This window comes from Cyprinodon tularosa, unplaced genomic scaffold, assembly GCF_016077235.1.
Source record: "Cyprinodon tularosa strain WSP-4 unplaced genomic scaffold, ASM1607723v1 ctg149, whole genome shotgun sequence".
Taxonomy (NCBI): domain Eukaryota; kingdom Metazoa; phylum Chordata; class Actinopteri; order Cyprinodontiformes; family Cyprinodontidae; genus Cyprinodon; species Cyprinodon tularosa.
This window is the reverse complement of record NW_024038320.1, coordinates 1,447,674-1,466,687: the sequence shown is the minus strand read 5'-3', so window position 1 is coordinate 1,466,687 and position 19,014 is coordinate 1,447,674. Positions and strand designations below refer to the sequence as shown.

At 41.3% G+C, this 19,014-nt stretch overlaps 1 protein-coding gene across 1 annotated transcript in view; it reads left to right on the top strand.

Moving 5' to 3' along the window:
• The window catches only part of rims3 (regulating synaptic membrane exocytosis 3), a 73,348-nt gene extending 55,565 nt beyond the window's left edge, over positions 1–17,783 (top strand). Inside the window, exons 3-7 of the mRNA XM_038279186.1 lie at positions 8,844–8,985; positions 9,075–9,187; positions 15,823–15,924; positions 16,001–16,140; positions 16,759–17,783. Coding sequence (XP_038135114.1) covers positions 8,844–8,985; positions 9,075–9,187; positions 15,823–15,924; positions 16,001–16,140; positions 16,759–16,971 — 710 coding nt within the window. The 3' untranslated portion in view covers positions 16,972–17,783. The remainder of the gene's footprint in view (positions 1–8,843; positions 8,986–9,074; positions 9,188–15,822; positions 15,925–16,000; positions 16,141–16,758) is intronic.
• Positions 17,784–19,014: the final 1,231 nt, after the last annotated feature.

Sequence of the window (19,014 nt, the reverse complement as noted above, 5' to 3'; positions counted from 1 at the left end):
GGAAAATAAATTTTTGGTTATGTTTTCAGTAACATGAGATAGATTAGCTATTATTTATTCTATTATCATTATAAGGCTTGCAACTGTCCACTACATCACTGAATTCTAGATATTGGCGGCTCAAAATAATGTCAATGGCCTTATAATAAACTATTAAAACATTCAGAGCAGTTATTGGTTTGCAAAGTATTTTTTATTTACCCAACTTGATGCAAGTAAGTTCAATGAATGTAAAGTGCAATCGAACTTTTTGACTTTGGGGCTGCGTGGTGCATGAATCTGGCTCTTGCAGCATTCTATATACAGCCCTGAACAGTCTGTTGTCTTTCAGAGCCTTCTACTGTTAGTCTCCCAGTGGTCCACATATAACAGGACTCTGGCGGTAAAGACACCACAGCAGGTCTTTCATGTCCAATCCTCCTTCCTTGGTTACTGTTGCTATGCATGGCGGATCGTTGCCGTCACCGGTGCATCCAATAGGCATGTTGGTGCGGCCGGGGGAGTAAAAACAGCATTCTATATTACAGCATATAATGAGAGAGGCTTCATCAGTGCTCTCTCCAAATGTCAGAGCAGCTTTAATGATCTGCTGTGCACACACACACACACACACACACACACTGAAGTTATATGCATGATATCTCAGTGTAAGAGGCTCTTTTCTGCGTTGTTAGCGTTTTCTGTAATCCCACCTATCTTTATTCCCTTTCATTGACTATATATCTATTTGCCTCATGCAGCCTATTAAAACTTTTATGGTCATAGTTTTATGGTTAAAGGAAACGGTTTTTCCACTAAAAAAGTTTTTAGCATATAAACAACACATTTTCTGTTTTTTTTTTTAGTCATACATTGACGATCAGGAACATTTAGGGTTTTTCTGAACACAAAGACCTAGAAAATCTCTTGTCTATGTAAGTTTAGACACTATAACACTTTAAACCTCTATTGCTTTTGGATGTATCTGTGTGGGATTGATATTAATACCAGGGAGTCAGTTCACCAGCAGGGCAGGAGAAAAAAACCCCACTAAATTATTTACCGTAAGTGATGAGTAGATGATAAATAGATAAGATTTGGTTGCTAAAGGCAGAAAAAGGCAAAACAAACAACAACAACAACAACAACATACAAAAAGGACGCAATGGAGAAACAGGTGAAGCAAGAAGAAAAAAACAGAAGTGTTTAACAACAGGAGACAAAAGGAAAAGTTTGAGGCCAAGATAAGGATAGAGAAAGCAGGGCTGAATCACAGAGGATTAGGAGTAGTAGAGAGGACAATACAACCTAAGAACGATACAGAGTAAGAGGAAAGGCTTATGAGTGAACATGCCGGGGCTCTTGGTGCATTGCAGAAGGCATTGCCATGGAAACGGATGGAGGGAAAGCGCAGGCGAGGAGGAGGGGATTAAATAGGAAGGAAGAGATCACTGCTTCACACCATTGAGGAATGGGAGGGGGGGAGCTTTGATGAGAAAGGAGGAGCATGCCGGCAAATAATTGGATATGAAGTTAAAATGAATAGATCCTCAATAGTTTACCACTCAGAATGTTGCAGTTGGGTGTATGAACTCATATTCACTCATCATCTGGCTGAACAGAAACAGACTTGATAGCAAAGAAACGTAAATTTCAGAGGGACATGATAAATCACATTGCTAGAATAAATTATTTTATTTTTATTTTGGGGGATTTTAAGGGATTTTAATTTTTCTTTTTAGACTTCTTGAGTGCTTTTCATATGAACAGCTCAGAACATAGATTGCACCTGTGCCACCCAGGTGCCCCATATTAATTGGTCTTAAATTCATAATATTAAGCATATATGATCTGCAGAGAAGAAAGAAAATATATATTAAAATCAAAGGAATGCTTAAATACATTATTCGATAAGCTATAATTTCAAACTCTAGTTGTAAATATATTCCGTGTTATGGCCTTAAACTCTATACCTGGGGGAGAATGTTGTGACCAACATGGGAGAGAAATATGAACAGAGAGAGAATAGTACCAATAAGTTACAAATCAATTATTATCCTCATTGCAATTTTAGAATTCGAAAAAAGGCTTCATTGCCAAATAGTGTGTTAATAATATTATTTGGTGAAAAGGGAAAAACATAAACTTGACTTAATAAATGTTTAAACATATAATGTGGGATAAAAAAATGCAATTTGTTTTGAAAAATTCTTCATCAGAGGAAGAGCATAGATAAAAAAAATCTAAAATAACAAGCCTATAAAATGAAGTAGTATTTACCTGGGCTGAGATATTTGTATTATTTAAAGGGGGAAGGTGACAGTGGGTGATATTGTTAATATAGCCCGCTGCAAACTAGAAGAAGTTTTTCTGGAGAAAGGATTTGGTCCTTATAGAGTGTAGCCTCCTGCCACAGAGAAGAGTCTGAAATAGGCTGTGTCAATGGTGAAAGGGGTCGACATAGGGTGACCAGACATCCTCTTTTTCGCGGACTTGTCTTAATTTTCAGACCAAAAAAAATGTCCGGGGGGAATTTCAAAATCATCCAGGATTTTTGTCTCGGAAGATGGGATTTGGTGCAATCAGGTAGTCGAAACAGGGAGCCAGTGGGGGACGGAGTAACCAAACCTGACCATGTAACAGTAGCCTGGACACCTTCCCCCAGCCTTACCGGTTCCCAGCCCCCCTCCTGAGGATGGGCGACTCAGGGCTCTCTGGTGAGGTCCAGTCCAGTCAGTGGCCCAGCAGTCACCCTAGGTCAGCAAAAATCTTTCCTGTTTACATTAAAATACTGGAGGTGCACGGTTACAGAAGAGAATGCAGATTGAAAGTATTATCCCTATCTTTACAGTGCATGATACGCTGCAGCTTGCTCTTATCCCTGGTGGTGGCAGTAGTATACCAGAGAGTGATGGAGGATGACAGGATGGACACAATGATGGCAGAGTAGAATCGCATAATTTTGTCTAACAGGCTTAACTACTTCAGCTGCCACAGGCAGGAATTACACCTTCTGCTGTGTCGTCTTACCGAGGAAGATGGTGTTGTTTTACTGTCACTTGAGGTCTTTAGCGATGATGGTAGCCAGGAAGTGGAAGGAGTTCACGCAGTTGACTGAGAGAGTCACTAGGGACGGGTGGGGCTCCTCTATCTCTGAGGTCCACAACCATACTCACTGATTTCAGTGCAATATGCTTCATACTGTTGGCTGCAGCAGGTTACCAGATGGTCAATCTACCATCCACAGTTAAACTCATACCCCCAGAAATTAGCCTGTTGAAAAGTTTGAGTATGAGCACAAGTACAACCTGAAAATTCAAAAGGCATTGTTAGGATTTCATGAAAGAAAAGTTAACGTCAATGTAGCAGTAGCAGTAAATGAAATGTGTGTTTTGAGTTTGTCAAACCATAAAAACGTGTTATTAGTCACTCAGCTAAAAAAACTATGCAAAGCATAAAAGAATTGGGTCACAAAAGTAATGAAAAAGCACAAGATTTCTCCACACTGAAACACAGGTGGCCTTTCCTCTAAAGCGCACTGCAACCACAGCCATGTATAAAAGTTTTCCCCTGTACCATGCTTGCCCTTTTACAGGGTAGGGTGAAACAAAATTATCCATTTGATGACACAGTGCCGCCATTTTTGCCACACCCATAAGTCCCTGAAATACAGAAATATTAAAACCTTAAATGAATCATAATTTCATAATGAAATTCTCAATATTCTCTATATGGTTGTTGTTGCTGCTGACCATGGTTAGGGAAGGATCCTCTGTCATGGTCAGTATTACAGCTGATCTGAGGAAATGTCTGAGTAAAGATGTTGTTTTTGTACAACAGCCAGTTGAAATGGAGGATCAGGGTTGTGAGTTTTGTTTTTTTTTTTGTGATTAAAACTTTAGATGAACAGAACTGGGCTTCTTTATCAACTTACTTAGTTTTTTAAGTCACTCAATCTGATCCTGCAACTCCAACAGACGACAGCAGAAGAGATTACAGTCTTCCACAACTTATACAGTGTAGAAGATGTTCAGGATCTTGTTGACTTCAAAACTCTGCTCAGTTTCTTAATAAAGATGGATTAACCTTTGTGTGCCCAGTCTTAGTTGTCCACCTTAACACTGAGGTATTTATAGTCCTCCACAACGCCCACAACCCATGATTGGATTATTTTTCTGACCCATTCCGTTTGTTAGCTTCTTATTCGAGATGATTGTTGCCGCAACATGCCAGAAAGTGATCCACCAACTGTTTGTACTTGGCTTTTTGTCCATCTCTGATACACCCAAACACTACGAGTATTTCTGCAGACGGAAGTCCTCAGGAAGTCTGAGGTGTTGAAGATAAATTAATGGAGTAAATGCAGTCCCCTGTGGTGCTCCTGTGCCACTGGCCACCTGCTTAGCCATACAGCTGTGATCTACCAATCACTAAATCATTAATCAGGCTGATTTTTTGTTTTAATGCACAGAAAAACATGCAGGATGATGGGTGAGTTTTTTTCTTGCTACCAGATCACGCTGAACTGTCTTCTATGGCAGGGTTTGGTCGAAGAGATTAATCCCGCAGAGTTTCACTGTATTAACCTCCATATATCTTTCAATCAACTATTGTCACTGTAAAATGCCTCACAATGGAACATGGAGTTGCAAGCATCAGAACTAAGGCTGCTTAATCTAGCCATGTCTTGGTGGGTTTGCTGTTCTGCCATATTTGCACGACAAATGCTTAACAAGGCCTGTGTGGTTTGATTGTGAGCCTTGGTATTATGAGGAGTACCAGGGAGCTAAATAAGTGTTACCTCAATAATATAATTAAAAAGTGACAGGAGATGAGCCCGTTGTCCCGAGTGGCATTATCTGGGTCCAGATCTGAGGGTGGGGGTTGCCATGGCAGCCGAAGCGCGCAAGGAGTTGGTCTAGGTATCATGCTATTAAGACATACACACACACATACACACGTGGCAGTTGGAAATATTCTTGACTGCAGGATTATAAATAGAAAGCACTAGAAGACAGCGGCTGCGTCCTCCTCCCAAACACCCGTGGGACCCCATCCTTCTCATCCTCCTCTTTCTCCCTCCTCTCCTCTGCCACTCCTTATCGTCAATTCAAAGCCCTTCTATCATCATCATCATCCCCAAAGTCTCATCGAGGGGCTCTGTTTGCCTTTGTTTATCTCCATAGTGATGGTGACGACGCACAGTGTCGGTGGTTGTCATGGTGATGAGACAGGCATGGCAGGGATGCTTAATGAGACTGGAGTTGCTCGGGCTAATGAGGTGGGACGGCTGTAGAAGGGTGTGTTCTTACCCTGTGACAACGAGCAAACGGCTTGTTAAAAGTCTTCCTTTAAGTAACTTCCCTCCATTTTCTGAGCTTTTTAGGCTCCCATAGAGCAAAAGGTTCTGCCTGTACCACGGCTGCAGTCCTAATTAGTTGTACAGATGCTCTAGTTACTCATCTTGGTAATGTTATTATTAAAAGCTAGTTAACACAACATTTGAAGTTGAGCAAAGGTGGAGATTCTATATGGTAAACCAGGAGAAAATGCCTCTCTTTATTTTGCTGTTGATTTTTAGCCAAGAGCACTGGCTTTTGATATTGGTAAATGTGGTGGTCCGTCCAGTAAGGCACAAGGACAAAGGCATAAAAAAGTATTCTCTATTTATTTTCCAAAAATAATCTTCACAAAAGAAGGGCTTACATCAAATCTCAAAAAAATATAAAAAAATGTACCCAAATGAAATCAACTAAGGCATACCTAACTCAGGATAACAAACCAAAAAAACCGACTTCACAATGAACACACAGGGGAATTTATACACAAAGGCTAGCCTACACAAACGAGGAGGGGTGGGAGATGAGACAGAGACAAACAATGCATAAACATAGATAACTAATTCAAACTAACACCTTTTGACTATAACACAACTATCAAAAGAAAACATCATAACGCCAAAAATGTTTTAACAATTATGCCATAAGTGGAGAGAGAGAAGCAGACTAATATCCAGTCCCCTGCTTCCAGCAGCCTGATGGTATGTCCCACTTCCTGGTTTGCCTTCCAACCAGTCCTCTCCACTCAGCCAGTCCTTCAACTCAGCAAAGAAAAGTAATTAATTCAATTCAAATAAACAAAAGGTGTTTACTAAATGTGTGCACCCATAATAGTAAACAACCTAATGCAAAAAAAAAACACCACAAAAGTGAAATTATAAATGTACTGTGTGAAGACCTTTAAATAAATACTAACACTGAAGAAAAGATGGAGGAACCTCCACAGTAAATATCTGCAGAGGTGCTGCACAATAGCTTATCAAGAAATATCTTTTTTGGTGGTTCCCAATCACTGGCAGATATCAAGGTACCATATCATTTATGTTTTATTGTAGATAAAAAATTCAGTATATGAAGTTTTCTGATGTAAAAAATAAAAACAATCCCTCATACTCCTTGGAATGAGTAGGCAAAATGGGGCAAGGTATATACAGTAGAGTTCATCTCATGAATCAATACAATTAAATATAGTTTGTTCATATAGCGCCAATTCACAACATATTTAATCTTAAGACACTTTACTGTTCACCAGGTCATAGAGTCAAATTGATTCAAAGTTTTCTATCTAAGAAAAACCAGTTGATTGCTTTGACTCATCGACTCAAAGGCAATCTCTCACATTAAGCATGCTTGTAGCGACAGTGGAGGGGAAAAACTCCCTTATAACAGGAAGAAACCTCCAGCAGAACCAGACTGGGTGTGAGCGGCCATCTGCTGAGGCCCGGTAGATGAGCTCCGAGCCAGCTCCCATGTCAGAGGATGAAGAGAGCACTTCCAGCCAATCACAGTCAGAGAAACAGGACTACACTGAAAAACATGCCAATCTAGAACATCTATAAACCAAGGTGTTGACGGCAGCAGCACAGCTGATATTTCTCCCCAGGGTGGTGTCACAGCCAAACAGGAACAGACCAGATGAAGCTACTATAATGAGAAAAAGCAGAGAGAGCATAACGTTAGAGATTGAAATTACAAATTCTGCAGAGTGGGAGAATAGAGATAGAATGAAGCAGAATGATGGAAAAGGGGTCCCCATATCCTCCAGCAATCTAGGCCTAAAACAGCATATCTAACTGTAAGCATTATCAAAGGGAAAAGTTTTAAGCCTACGCTTAAAAAGTAGACAGGGTGTGTGCCTCACGGACTAAAACTGGCAGTGGGTTCCACAGAATCACCAGTTGACCCCAAATATATATTTACAATAAACCAGCCAATTTAGTGACAACTTGAGACTTGCTGTTAAAAATATTATTCTTCCTCAAAATTCAAAGATCACACAATGTAATTCTTTCTTACTACACTCTATGATACTGTATGTGCACAGAGCACTGTACCAGACAGAATCAGTGCATTAGGCCAAAAGTCACACACTACAATGCAAAGTGCCCCTCCCCCATCTTTGTCTGCATTGACGCTGAGACCTGTCAGTGCAAGAAATGATACCCGGCAAAGAAAAGCATCCTTATACTGCTATCACCACTGAGACAGTGTTTGGGGTTATCAACAGTCTAGGTACTATATCCAACATACCATATTCATGCATGTTAAATCATTCAGATACAGATCTGCTGTATGTGGCAAGCTGCAGAAAATTTTCTTGTCTTACTTCTCCAAACTAGCTCATAAAGGCCTGATTTTGTCACATGCACAAAGAATAGATCTGCCTCCTGAATTTCCAACCTGATGTTGTAATGGTGGATCTCTTGGCTCCTCCAATCCATGCTATCCTGGCCCATCCTGTTTGCTTTGGTGGAAAGTTGTTTGCATCAAATCTACTGCATGTAGCCCACCCAAAACATTATGGACGCCACTCACTTGCTAGCGTTTCTACCTGTGAAAACTCTTTTCCCTTAAAACTCATTGCCTCCAGTCAACAAGAACAGCTGCCAAATGGGCTGTGTTTGTGTTTAAAATGGAGTGTAGTAATATCTGAAAAGTGGAAAGATCTTTTTTCACCAGTGCAGGGACATCCCAGAAGATATTAGGGGAGAATGGCTTCTCGCTTGAGTGAACTTGCTTCAAAATAAATAGCCCAGAAACAGGCCGATCTCAAGGTGAATTTAAATTCCTCCTCAGTGGAAAGCAGTTGCTTTTAAAAAAGGGAGAGCAATAGATTCTGGCGTAAGGGTTTACTTTTTAACTCCCATAATGTAGGTCTAAATGACATCTTTGAGCAAGTGCTACTCTATGCTCACCTGATTCAGGGTTTAGTTGTGTTTTTTGGACCCAAATGCAGAAGCAGGGGAGGCAGAGGTGAGTTTTTGTTGTTTTAATGAAATAAACACAGGTAGCAGAGGCGGGAATCCAAAAATCCAACATGGGAAATATGAAACAAACCAGAACCATGGAGACATCAGGGGAAAAGCAATCATAAGGAGCCAGGGTAAGATGAAGTAGGACGAGGTATGACGGAGTAAGACAGAGTAAGACGAAGTGAGACGAGGAACCAGCACTGAGGAACTGCACAAGGAGAGTATTTATGGTAGACTTAACATAGAAAGAACTAACGAGCAGATTGGGAGCAGGTGTGAAGAGAGCAGCAAAGGAAGGAGCTAGGGAAAAGGAGACTAACACAAGAGGCCAACAGTGGGAAACATATAAAAACCTTATAACTTAAATATATCCAGAAAATACAACAAAATAGGAATTAAACCAATAAAACTAGAAAACATGGAGCAAAGTAAAACATAACAGAATCAAGACCATGACACTGACTTCCTTTTAAGAAATCTACTTTTCATTATTAGCTCTGCTAAGACAAAAGCGGTTAAACAGGGTGCCTTTTGTTACTTCTTTAATTTTTAGATGGTGGAATGAAGAAGCTCCGCAGCACCATCCGGAGGAGCACAGAGACTGGAATCGCTGTTGAGATGAGGAATAGGGTGACGCGGCAGGGCAGCAAGGACTCCACCGATGGCAGCACCAACTCAAACAGCTCAGAAGGAACGTACGTGTACCAGCAGCTTTTTCTACAGTATGTCCATCCAGTCTTGATTATTCTTCAGTTTCTTCATTAATTGTGTTGTTCTCCTTCAGGTTTGTCTTCCCCACCACTCGCCTGGGGCCTGAGAGTCAGTTCAGCGACTTTCTGGACGGTCTTGGCCCTGCCCAGATCGTAGGCCGACAAACACTAGCTACACCCCCTATGGGTAAGGTTCTATTGGTGCCTAACCAGCTTCACTTTTTTCAAATGTTACGAACCACTACCTTTCACTCTGGCTCGTTTTTCTTTCTTATTGTTGCGAGAGGATAGGGGCCGCAACAATAACTGGTATGAATGTGGATTAAAGGAAACAGTGAGCAGAAAACAAACACCTGACGCAACACACAGTGTGGTGGGGGCTTACCTTAGATTCCCAATCAGAGTTCCTCAACCAGCTGACATACGTTGAAGAAGGGCGAGCCCTCGTGATCCCTCGTTCATCAGACGCTCCATTTAACTTTATGTTCTTTCTCTTTTTCTTTTGTCTTTAATTTATATATATTTTCTTCTCTTCTTAAAACACACCACTCGTGATTGCGTTTATGGTTTCTTCTTAGCCTTTGTGTAACTTACCCGGTGCTTGTCTTCGCTAGCATCCAGCCGGTTTCACAATCAAATCAAACAATACGAAGAACATTCTTCATCTCGGCCAATACCTTCGATGCTCCCCTCCATCCCGAAGTACTCTTTCCCTTTCCAGAGCCTTCCTGCACCGTCCTTTCAATGAACCTTTCTAAACTAAAACTTTGCTGCTGCGGCAGCCTCCTACACTCACTGCCTCACACGTCACAAAGACAAAATCACCTCACAGGTGTGCCACCAGCCCAGCTTAAAGCTTAACTGGCGGCGCCCCGCCCCCTCCACCAGTAAACTGTCAAAGGTGCAAAAAAACAACAACGAACAAGCCATCAGGAAACAGAGAAAATATAGGAACATGTAACACAAACTGTTAAAGCATGTTTAAAGAGGAGACTTAAGGTGTAACACACCCTGAAATCAACTTTTTATGCATATTAAAGGAGAAGTTCGGTTTTTTACACTTTAAGCCCATTTTCTGTAGTGTCCAGGATGAAATCGAATGATCGACACCAAAAGTTTGACAATTGCTCCTGTCTCTGCTTTTTGGCTCATTTAGAATCCACCCCTGGCTGCTTTAGAATGGCTTGCATAGAGCATGTCCGATAATGTCCTTAAAGGTACACTATGCAACCGGTGTTGATTTTCCAGTGAGGCTCCCTCCAGAGGGCGAAAGTAAAAGTGCACTGTCGTAAATATGCTCAGCTGTTCTCCTGGTTTCTCCGTCAAGCCAGGCGCGGTTGTTTTGAGCTTAGCAGCGAATGACTAACGCTGCGTTCACACTGGATGTAGCTGGCGCGACAGAAGCAGCGAGTTTACATGCAAAGGTCCCGCGGCGCGTTTTGAGCTGCAGGCGCAGCACGTCTGAGCGGCTGCAGCAGCGCGTCGGGTGCGTTTAACGCAGGGAGAGAGACACAGCGCTGATGATCACTGCTCTTAAACAGTTTATTGACGCCTAAATTAACTTAAAATGCAGAAATCTGCCGGCAGAATATGCAGTTTGGATTATTTAGATGAAAAACACCTACCAGCTGCCGCGGTGAACCGCTGCTGATGAAGGGATACATACTGTCGGGGCATCCCTGGTATGTGGGGGTCTGAGCGGCTCCGACAGAAAAAATATTGAAGGCAGGATAATAATCTGAATGAACTGACTGCACTGATTACGTTTTCAGGTGTATTTTCTCACTTAAAAACATATTAAAACTACTTTATTCCCACTGATCACAGCAAATATAGCTGCAAGGCAGAGAAAGGATAGTGAAGCTCCGCCCAACGCGCCTCAGACACACTTTTGCAGCCAGAGCAGCAAAGCTGCTTCAGCCGCGCGTCAGTACTAACTGGTACAAATAGCAAAAATGAAGCAGCAGATGCGATTTTGCTGCTTTTGCTGCGTGAACGTAGCATAACTGCACAAAGATCGCCACTGTGCTAGCAACGAGAATGCTTTTAACTGGGGGGTGTAGCAGTTCTCGCCGTAAAGCAAGACTGACTCTCACGAGACTTCTGAGCCTGTGGGTGCGGGTCGGTGCTCCTGCAGTTGCAAGTGCAGTATTTCCCCCACAGACCACCAGGGCGGCTGAGAATACCTTTGTTCAACCTGAAATGACTCATTTAGTCATCCATAACGTTATGGAACACATTAATTAACTGAAAAATGTTGCATAGTGTCCCTTTAAAACAACCTTAAACGTTCTTTTTTTTAAATATGCTACTCACCGGGTCGTCAGCGCTGTTCAATGACGTTCCAAAAAAGTTTCGTAAAGAAAAAACGTTCCTGTAGTGTTTTATTTAGCATTTTGTAAATCCCATTGAGTTCTGTAGGAATAGTCAATATTCCGCTGCCACCGGAAACGGAAATGGGGCCTGTTTACACAGTTGTAGTCTTTTCGCTTCACTCTGTGTACTCCGACGTCGAGGTGCTAACGTCTCTGTTAAACACTTTAAAAAACTCTGAAAATGGAATACGAAAGGTGGATTCTTGATTCTCGACGTCGGAGTACACAGAGTGAAGCGAAAAGACTACAACTGTGTAAACAGGCCCCATTTCCGTTTCCGGTGGCAGCGGAATATTGACTATTCCTACAGAACTCAATGGGATTTACAAAATGCTAAATAAAACAAGACAGGAACGGTTTTTCTTCACGAAACTTTTTTTGGAACGTCATTGAACAGCGCTGACGACACGGTGAGTAGCATATTTAAAAAAAAGAACGTTTAAGGTTGTTTTAAGGACATTATCGGACATGCTCTATGCTAGCCATTCTAAAGCAGCCAGGGGGTGATTCTAAATGAGCCAAAAAGCAGAGACAGGAGCAATTGTCAAAATTTTGGTGTCGATCATTCGATTTCATCCTGGACACTACAGAAAATGGGCTTAAAGTGTAAAAAACCGAACTTCTCCTTTAACTGTGTGAACTGGGCCTTTGGGGTGCTATTTTACTGTTACTATCTCCTTAGCTCTGAAGTATTTGTGTATAAAGCATGCGGCTGCTCAGTGGCGCAGGCTGCTTAGTGGCACAGTGGGTAGCACTGCTGCCTTGCAGCAAGAAGGTTCTGGGTTCGATTGCCGGTCCGGGATCTTTCTGCATGGAGTTTGCATGTTCTCCTTGAGCATGTGTGGGTTGTCTGGCTTCCTCCCACAGTCCAAAAACATGACTGTTAGGTTAATTGGCTTCTCTCCTTAGGTCTGAGTGTGTGCGTGAAGGGTTGTTTGTCCTGTTTGTCTCTGTGTTGCCCTGCGATGGACTGGCGAGCTGTCCAGGGTGTACCCCGCCTCACACCCATTGACAGCTGGAGATAGGCAGCAGCACTCCTCACGACCCCACTTGGGTGTAAGCATGTTAGAAAATGGATGGATGGCATCTTAATGTGAACGATGGTTATTACTATTGAATTTTCTTATTGGTTGAAGCAAAACGTGCTGGTACAGCCTTTCATCATCATAGCCCTATTTTGGGTATGAATACAACTCACCCAGACATACGCTTCCATAGAGTCTTTCTGTCCTCCACCCCCTCAGCAGACCCAGCTTTGGGCATCGCTAAGTCAGCACCTTAAAGCAAGCAGCTCAAACTGATAAGGCTTCAGCTCAATGGGCTTCACAATGAGTTTCTCAAACTCCATTGTCAAGAGGGGGAAATAAAATCCTCACCCTTAAAAAATCCATATGTGGCGTAATTGCCGGTGTCCCTCTGCTCACTCTCCATGCTTAATTAAGGCCAAGAACCAATAATCAAGAGTCTTTATTGTCATTGTGTGACCAAAATGTTTCCAACACACATGTAATACACAGTCATAAAATAAAGCCATGTATAGAGGAAGGAAAGAAAACATCCTCAGGGAAAACTTTAAAAAATGTAGAAACAAGAAAACATATGTACATGGAATGTGGCATGTAGGATTTATATGAAGCGCAGCTTGTGCTGAAACAGTCTAAGTGGGCTTGCTTGGTTTTCAGCTAGGGATTTTAGTGTCTGCCTACAGGGTGCCGTTGTCTTCACAGCTTTAGGAGAGAAAGTCTTTTAGTCTACTTGTTTTTTTTATTTAATGTGGCTGAATCTTTTTCCATGGATTAAGCGGGACAGACAGTGCATTGCCGGTGCATTCCCAATGCCTCTATCTGGATTTGTGAAGCATGAACCGAGTCCAGATCGAATAGTCCTCACCACCATACCACCCTGTCACACTGAGGCCCAGGATGCTTTTATTTGTGGCCCTATAAAGATTTGTGAGCAGCTGAGTAGAGAGTCCAGTCCATTTCCGCCTTCTACAGAAAAAAAAAAGAGCCACAATGAGGCCTTCTTCACAAGATGGAATGAGTTTCCAGAGCCTGATACTCCTGCTCAGTCCCTCTGCTGCTTGGAGTGTCAAAACGTGCAAAGGAGAAGGTGTCAGGGCGAGCTGGGTCATACCTCTCCACATACCGGTTGTTGTTGCTTAACTCCTCCTCAATGCGCTGCTTGTATCTGAGCTTTGCCTGCTAGATGCTCTCTTCTGGTTCTCTCTGGGCTCTGCTGTGGGTCAGTGTCTCTCCTGATCTGTAACCTGCATACTGATGTTTCCATAGCAGCCTCACTGTCTGCTCATTGTTTTTGTGGGAATGACCGCATCAGTGCAAACGTCAATATAGGACACCATAGGTGATGTGTATTGTTGCAGATCAGGGTCTTCTTTGAACGCTCAGTCTGTGTAGTATTCCTGTAAGGAGTCCCGACCTGAATGGTTCTGATAAATAGTTCAGTTCTGCAGGTCAGAGGTTTATATGCATCGACCAGGTCTACAGAGATGTGATATGACATTTAAATGTGTGGGAGAAATGCGCCCAGCTTTTAATGCTCCAGGAATGTTGCAGATCTGGTTGTGGTCTCTGGTTGCAAACGCAATAAATCTGTGGAGCGTAGCCTTTGATTCCACATCATTGAAAGTCTGTAGCCTTGTTCACAGCTGCCTCTGAATTATCATTCATTTGACTGTTATAGACACTGCGCAGCTCCTCCTGTGATAACTTAAAATTCAATTTTGGTGCTTTGTAGGCTTCACTGATAATAACAGAGCTAAATTTTATAACCAATTTAAATCATGGACGTATATAAAGAAAAGACCCCTCAGGGATCACTTTGCCTATTGGCGCTGTTGAGACGTCTCTCTGCTGTTTTTTGTTTAGCCAAGTGGGTAGGACAACCGCTCCAAGATGGTGGCAGTAATTCATTCGAGGCAGCAGCCAATGTGGGATCTGCTCTTTGTTTTGTCCAGGCTTTAAATCATCTGCACTTCACTGTCAGATATTTTAAATTTGGGAAGCAGGAGGTTTTCATTGTTTTTGTAGCTGTGTATCAGAACTTGTGAATGCACACTGCCAAAGCTCCACCTTTGATCTTCCCTGCAGCTGTAATTCTATCAGCCCAGAGTAAAGCAAGGTCCGCCAGCTCCAATGGCCATCCATCTTACATTAGACCATCCTCAGCTGAATCCCATCCAGTTTGTTGCTGAGTGAACTTACATTGGTCAGGAGGAGACTTGGAGACCTGGACTTTATAAGTGAGCCTTTAGCTCAATACGTTTACCCCTCTGATCTCTAATTATTCACTGGATAGCCTGTTGGTAGCAAGGGTTGGAGTGAGGCCACCGGCCGCCATATTGTTACTCCCTAGTTAGACCGGTTGCAACATAAACAATACGTGTGCAACAGCATCAAACAATGATGATGTTCTCATTATCAGGGGGGCTTAACACTTTTAAAATAAAGATAAATTCATCACTTGGACAAACACTTGCTGTTTCATAGCATAAGTACATTACTGCCACCTATGATAAAAAAAAATAGGCACATCACATTGCATAGTCATCATAGTCATCTAATTTGTCAATTTGATTTTTTTCTGGGGGGGGAATTGTTTTCTCACATAGGGTTGGTTACATCTTATGAGAGTGGCCAAAATCTAGCACTTTTTTAAAAAATAAAGTGATTTTTACTAAGAACTGTGTATGTGTGCTGTTCATTAACGTAAAGGCTAATGTTTTCGAACAGCATGCAAACAGCTGATTTTGTGTAACCTGTAATATGTAATAATGGCGCTAGTACTGTATGAACTTATCCATCATTTGCAATCTGACAAAGGTAAATTGGCAAGCAGGCCTACTGTTACAGACTAACAATCATATTATATTATATTCCCAATGATTTACTAGCTGTCAGAACCTAAGAAAACTATTTATAAAGTATGTTTTATAGCTAGCTTCTAATAATATGCTAATTTGTGTTGGTATTTTACATTTTAATATTTTTACTCAATAGTATAAAATTAAAATGATCCAGTGATTCATAAAATCACTGGATCATTTGGGGTTAAATGGTCCAATTTTTTTTATTTTCTATCATGATAGGAAAACAGATGGCTGTGTTTTGTAGGTTTTGATGTAAATGTTTATTTTTAACACCGACCTAGAACTTTGAATTAAAATAAAAATGCAATGGTCCTCTAAAACCATTCAGATAACTGTTCTTTGCTGTAAGAGATGACTTGTAAATAGAGTTATCTCTAAATGTACAACATTTCACTCATAAATTATTTTGAGGTAAAAAGTCAGACTAAATGAAACACATGAGTGGGTCCTCTGCTTGCCAGCACTTTGCAGCAGATCTCTGTCGCCACCTGCTGTCAGGATAGATAAATGCGTTGGTTTTATTCTAATTTCTGTTGGCGCTTTGCTCCTTCTCTTCAGGGGATGTTCATGTAGGTATGGTAGACAGAGGAGGGCAGCTGGAGGTGGAGGTGAACCAGGCCAGAGGGTTGACTCCAAAACCAGGCTCCAAGAACATACCAGGTACTTATTTCATCTGTCTAAGGTGAGTTTGGCTGCGCCGCCCATGTCGAAGGCTCACTGTTATCTTCTCTATTAGCAACCTATGTGAAGGTATACGTTCTGGAGAACGGGATGTGCCTGGCCAAGAAAAAAACCAAAGTAGTAAAGAAGACTCTGGATCCCACATACCAGCAGGCTTTGTTGTTTGACGAAAGTCCTCAGGGCAAAGTCCTACAGGTAATAGCTTCCTGGTTTTCTGATTTTATTTTAAAAAGTTTTTTTGTAATATTTCTGCTCTGGTTAACACATCCGCACTAAGATGTCTCCTTGGAATAGTTGGAATGTCACTTTTCAAGTTAGATGCGTTGTGATTCGGCCTCTTTTCCATCAGTTTCAGCCCAAATGGGAAGAAAAAAAAACTGTCATCCCTATAGTGGCCTTTTAACTTATTCCCCTTCCCTCACTAATTATTTAATTAGTGCCTCTCCTAGACAGCATGGCAAATGCGTTCTAAACTTAAAATGCATCTGGCACAAGTTCCAACCACATTCCAGTTGATTTTAACGCCATGGGTAATTATGTGTACAAGATGGCTAGCCGATTTAGCTCATTAGTCCAATATTAACAAAATATGTTTAAATATCTTGTCTAGAATAACTTTACTACATGATTTCGATAAATCTGTTTAAGAAAATGCGTTTATCTTTAAGATTTGTAAACGTTTATTACTTCTTGGTTCGCGATAAAAAAAAGTTATTGGATCCTATTATTGAATTGTATTATTGCATGCAGCTGTTTTTCTGTGTGCAAAAGTCACTAACAGAGGTTTATGTTACTTTTTTTTTTCTCCTCCAGGTCATAGTGTGGGGAGATTACGGGCGTATGGACCACAAGTGCTTCATGGGAATGGCCCAGATCCTCCTGGAGGACCTGGACCTCTCTGCCACCGTCAGTGGCTGGTACAAGCTGTTCCCTACCTCCTCTCTGGCAGACCCCAGCATCGGACCCCTCACCAGACGCCTCTCTCAGTCCTCCCTGGAGAGTGCCACCAGCCCCACATGCACCTAGACACCCAGCAGACGTCCGACACGCACACAGAGCGCAGACACAGACACGCATACTGTACATACACAACGACTGTATTAGCGTGACGCAGTTAGGCATACACCGTTCAGCGGCACGTCCCAGGTCCCATAAACGTCACTCGCCCACACACTCTTCCATATCCATTACTACTCACCAACCAAATCGACGTCGACACAAGCAACCTGAACATGTAGCGTTCTTCATTTCACAGCAGAGGGCGCCATACCTTCCTGCTTTCCAAGTCGTCAGACCTGCGCGTCTCATTCCAGGGCCATCCCGATCGATGCCAGTTTCTAAACTCTCTATGCCAAACTAAGAAAAAGAACTTTATTTTTTAAAACCAAAGCAATTGTTATTGTTGTTCTTATTATTCCTATAAGTAGTAGTCAAAGCTAGTATACAATATAAAGTATGGATATGTAGCAGAGTCAATGACTTGTTGATGTAATGCAAAAAAAAAAGAAAAAAAAAAGATGTATTCTACACACACACACACATAAAACTAGAGCGGGATGTCAAACACGTAAACCTGGCTCGGATGTTCACATAATGGCTGTTATGTGAGGTAGCAACACTGCTATATTCTATGATTTTCACAGGGCAGAGTTTATACATGAATATATAAATATATATGAATAGATAGCTTCTATATGTATTGGCTGCATTCTGCATGCTTTGCTTGCGAGACATTATTGAGAGTGCTTTAAAGTCTTTTTATTTAGCTTGCCTTGACTGATAACGGGAGTACAGTGCTGCCGCTTTGTTTTGCTGATACGTCCCGACGAAAAAAAAAGAGCACTGAGTTAAAACGAAGGACAAGACTGTCATCGCTGTTTGCAGAAGAAGAAAAATAATCAGTCGGCCAGCTGTACACTCGCTGCTGACTTTAGATCCCTCCCCCAGCCTCTATCTGATGTGCGTTTGACCACTGCTGTATCCTGGAGGGGGTCTCACATGGTCGGACCGCCGTCGGATTTCTTTGTTTCATTATCCTGACTTCTTCCTGCTCTGTTAGATTTAGTGCTTCAGCAGCAGAGCCTCTTTTTTCCCCTCTCTTATTTGTCCCTCAGAAGCTACTGTAAATGTGTAAACATGTATATAATTTCAAAAGATGTTTTTTTTTTTTCTTTTTTGGATATTATACCAGGATGGTAGGTGCATCCAGATGAATTAGAACATCATTTAAAAGCTGATGTATTTCAGTAGAGTCAATTCAAAAAGTCAAACTCTTTTTAACACTAATTTTAGAACCCTGTTGCTTCCACTAAATAACTAGTGAAAGTCGTTTTCATTTCCAGTTAGCTGTTCTTTTTGTAAAGATCGGTAGTAACTGTCAGAAAACTTTCCTAATATGGGCCCCAGTTGACACTATAATATTTGATTGTTAAAATATAAAAAAACAATCATTTTTTTTTAATTGTTTTTTTAAATTGATTTAGTCACAATATTCTCATATTCCAGTTTTAGGTTGATTTTAGTCGTAAAGCTATATTTTTTTATGATAAATCAAAATTAAAATGATGCCACTACAGTATCCAATACAATATTGAAACTTTTTGATGATGTTCTAATTTACGGATGTGAACCTCCACTATATTAGCACTAACAGTAGGCAGCCATATTCAGGTGGTTGAACTTGTTCCAGGTGCACTGACACAACAGCCTGCAGCATTCCTGTCTTATATTTCCTGTCGGTTGGTTACGTTTGTGTTTTCTGGAGAGCACTTTACTGTAAATTTGGAATTATTTTTCCATTTTAAGTCTGAGCTGTGGTAAGCCACTTCTATTTTTCTGTATTGTATGATTATTATTATCTAAGGTGTCGTCTCATAGAAATAGATTTTAAATCCCCAGAGATGTATTCGCACATTAACCTCCGAACCTTTGATTTTCAGCTTAGAGATGAAGGCAGAGTGTATTTTCTATTGAAATTATGGAGATGGAATTGGTCAGATCTAAGGTATCTAATTCCAAAAATATATTTTTTCACAACCTGGAATCAGTCTAAAACACGTTATTATTATT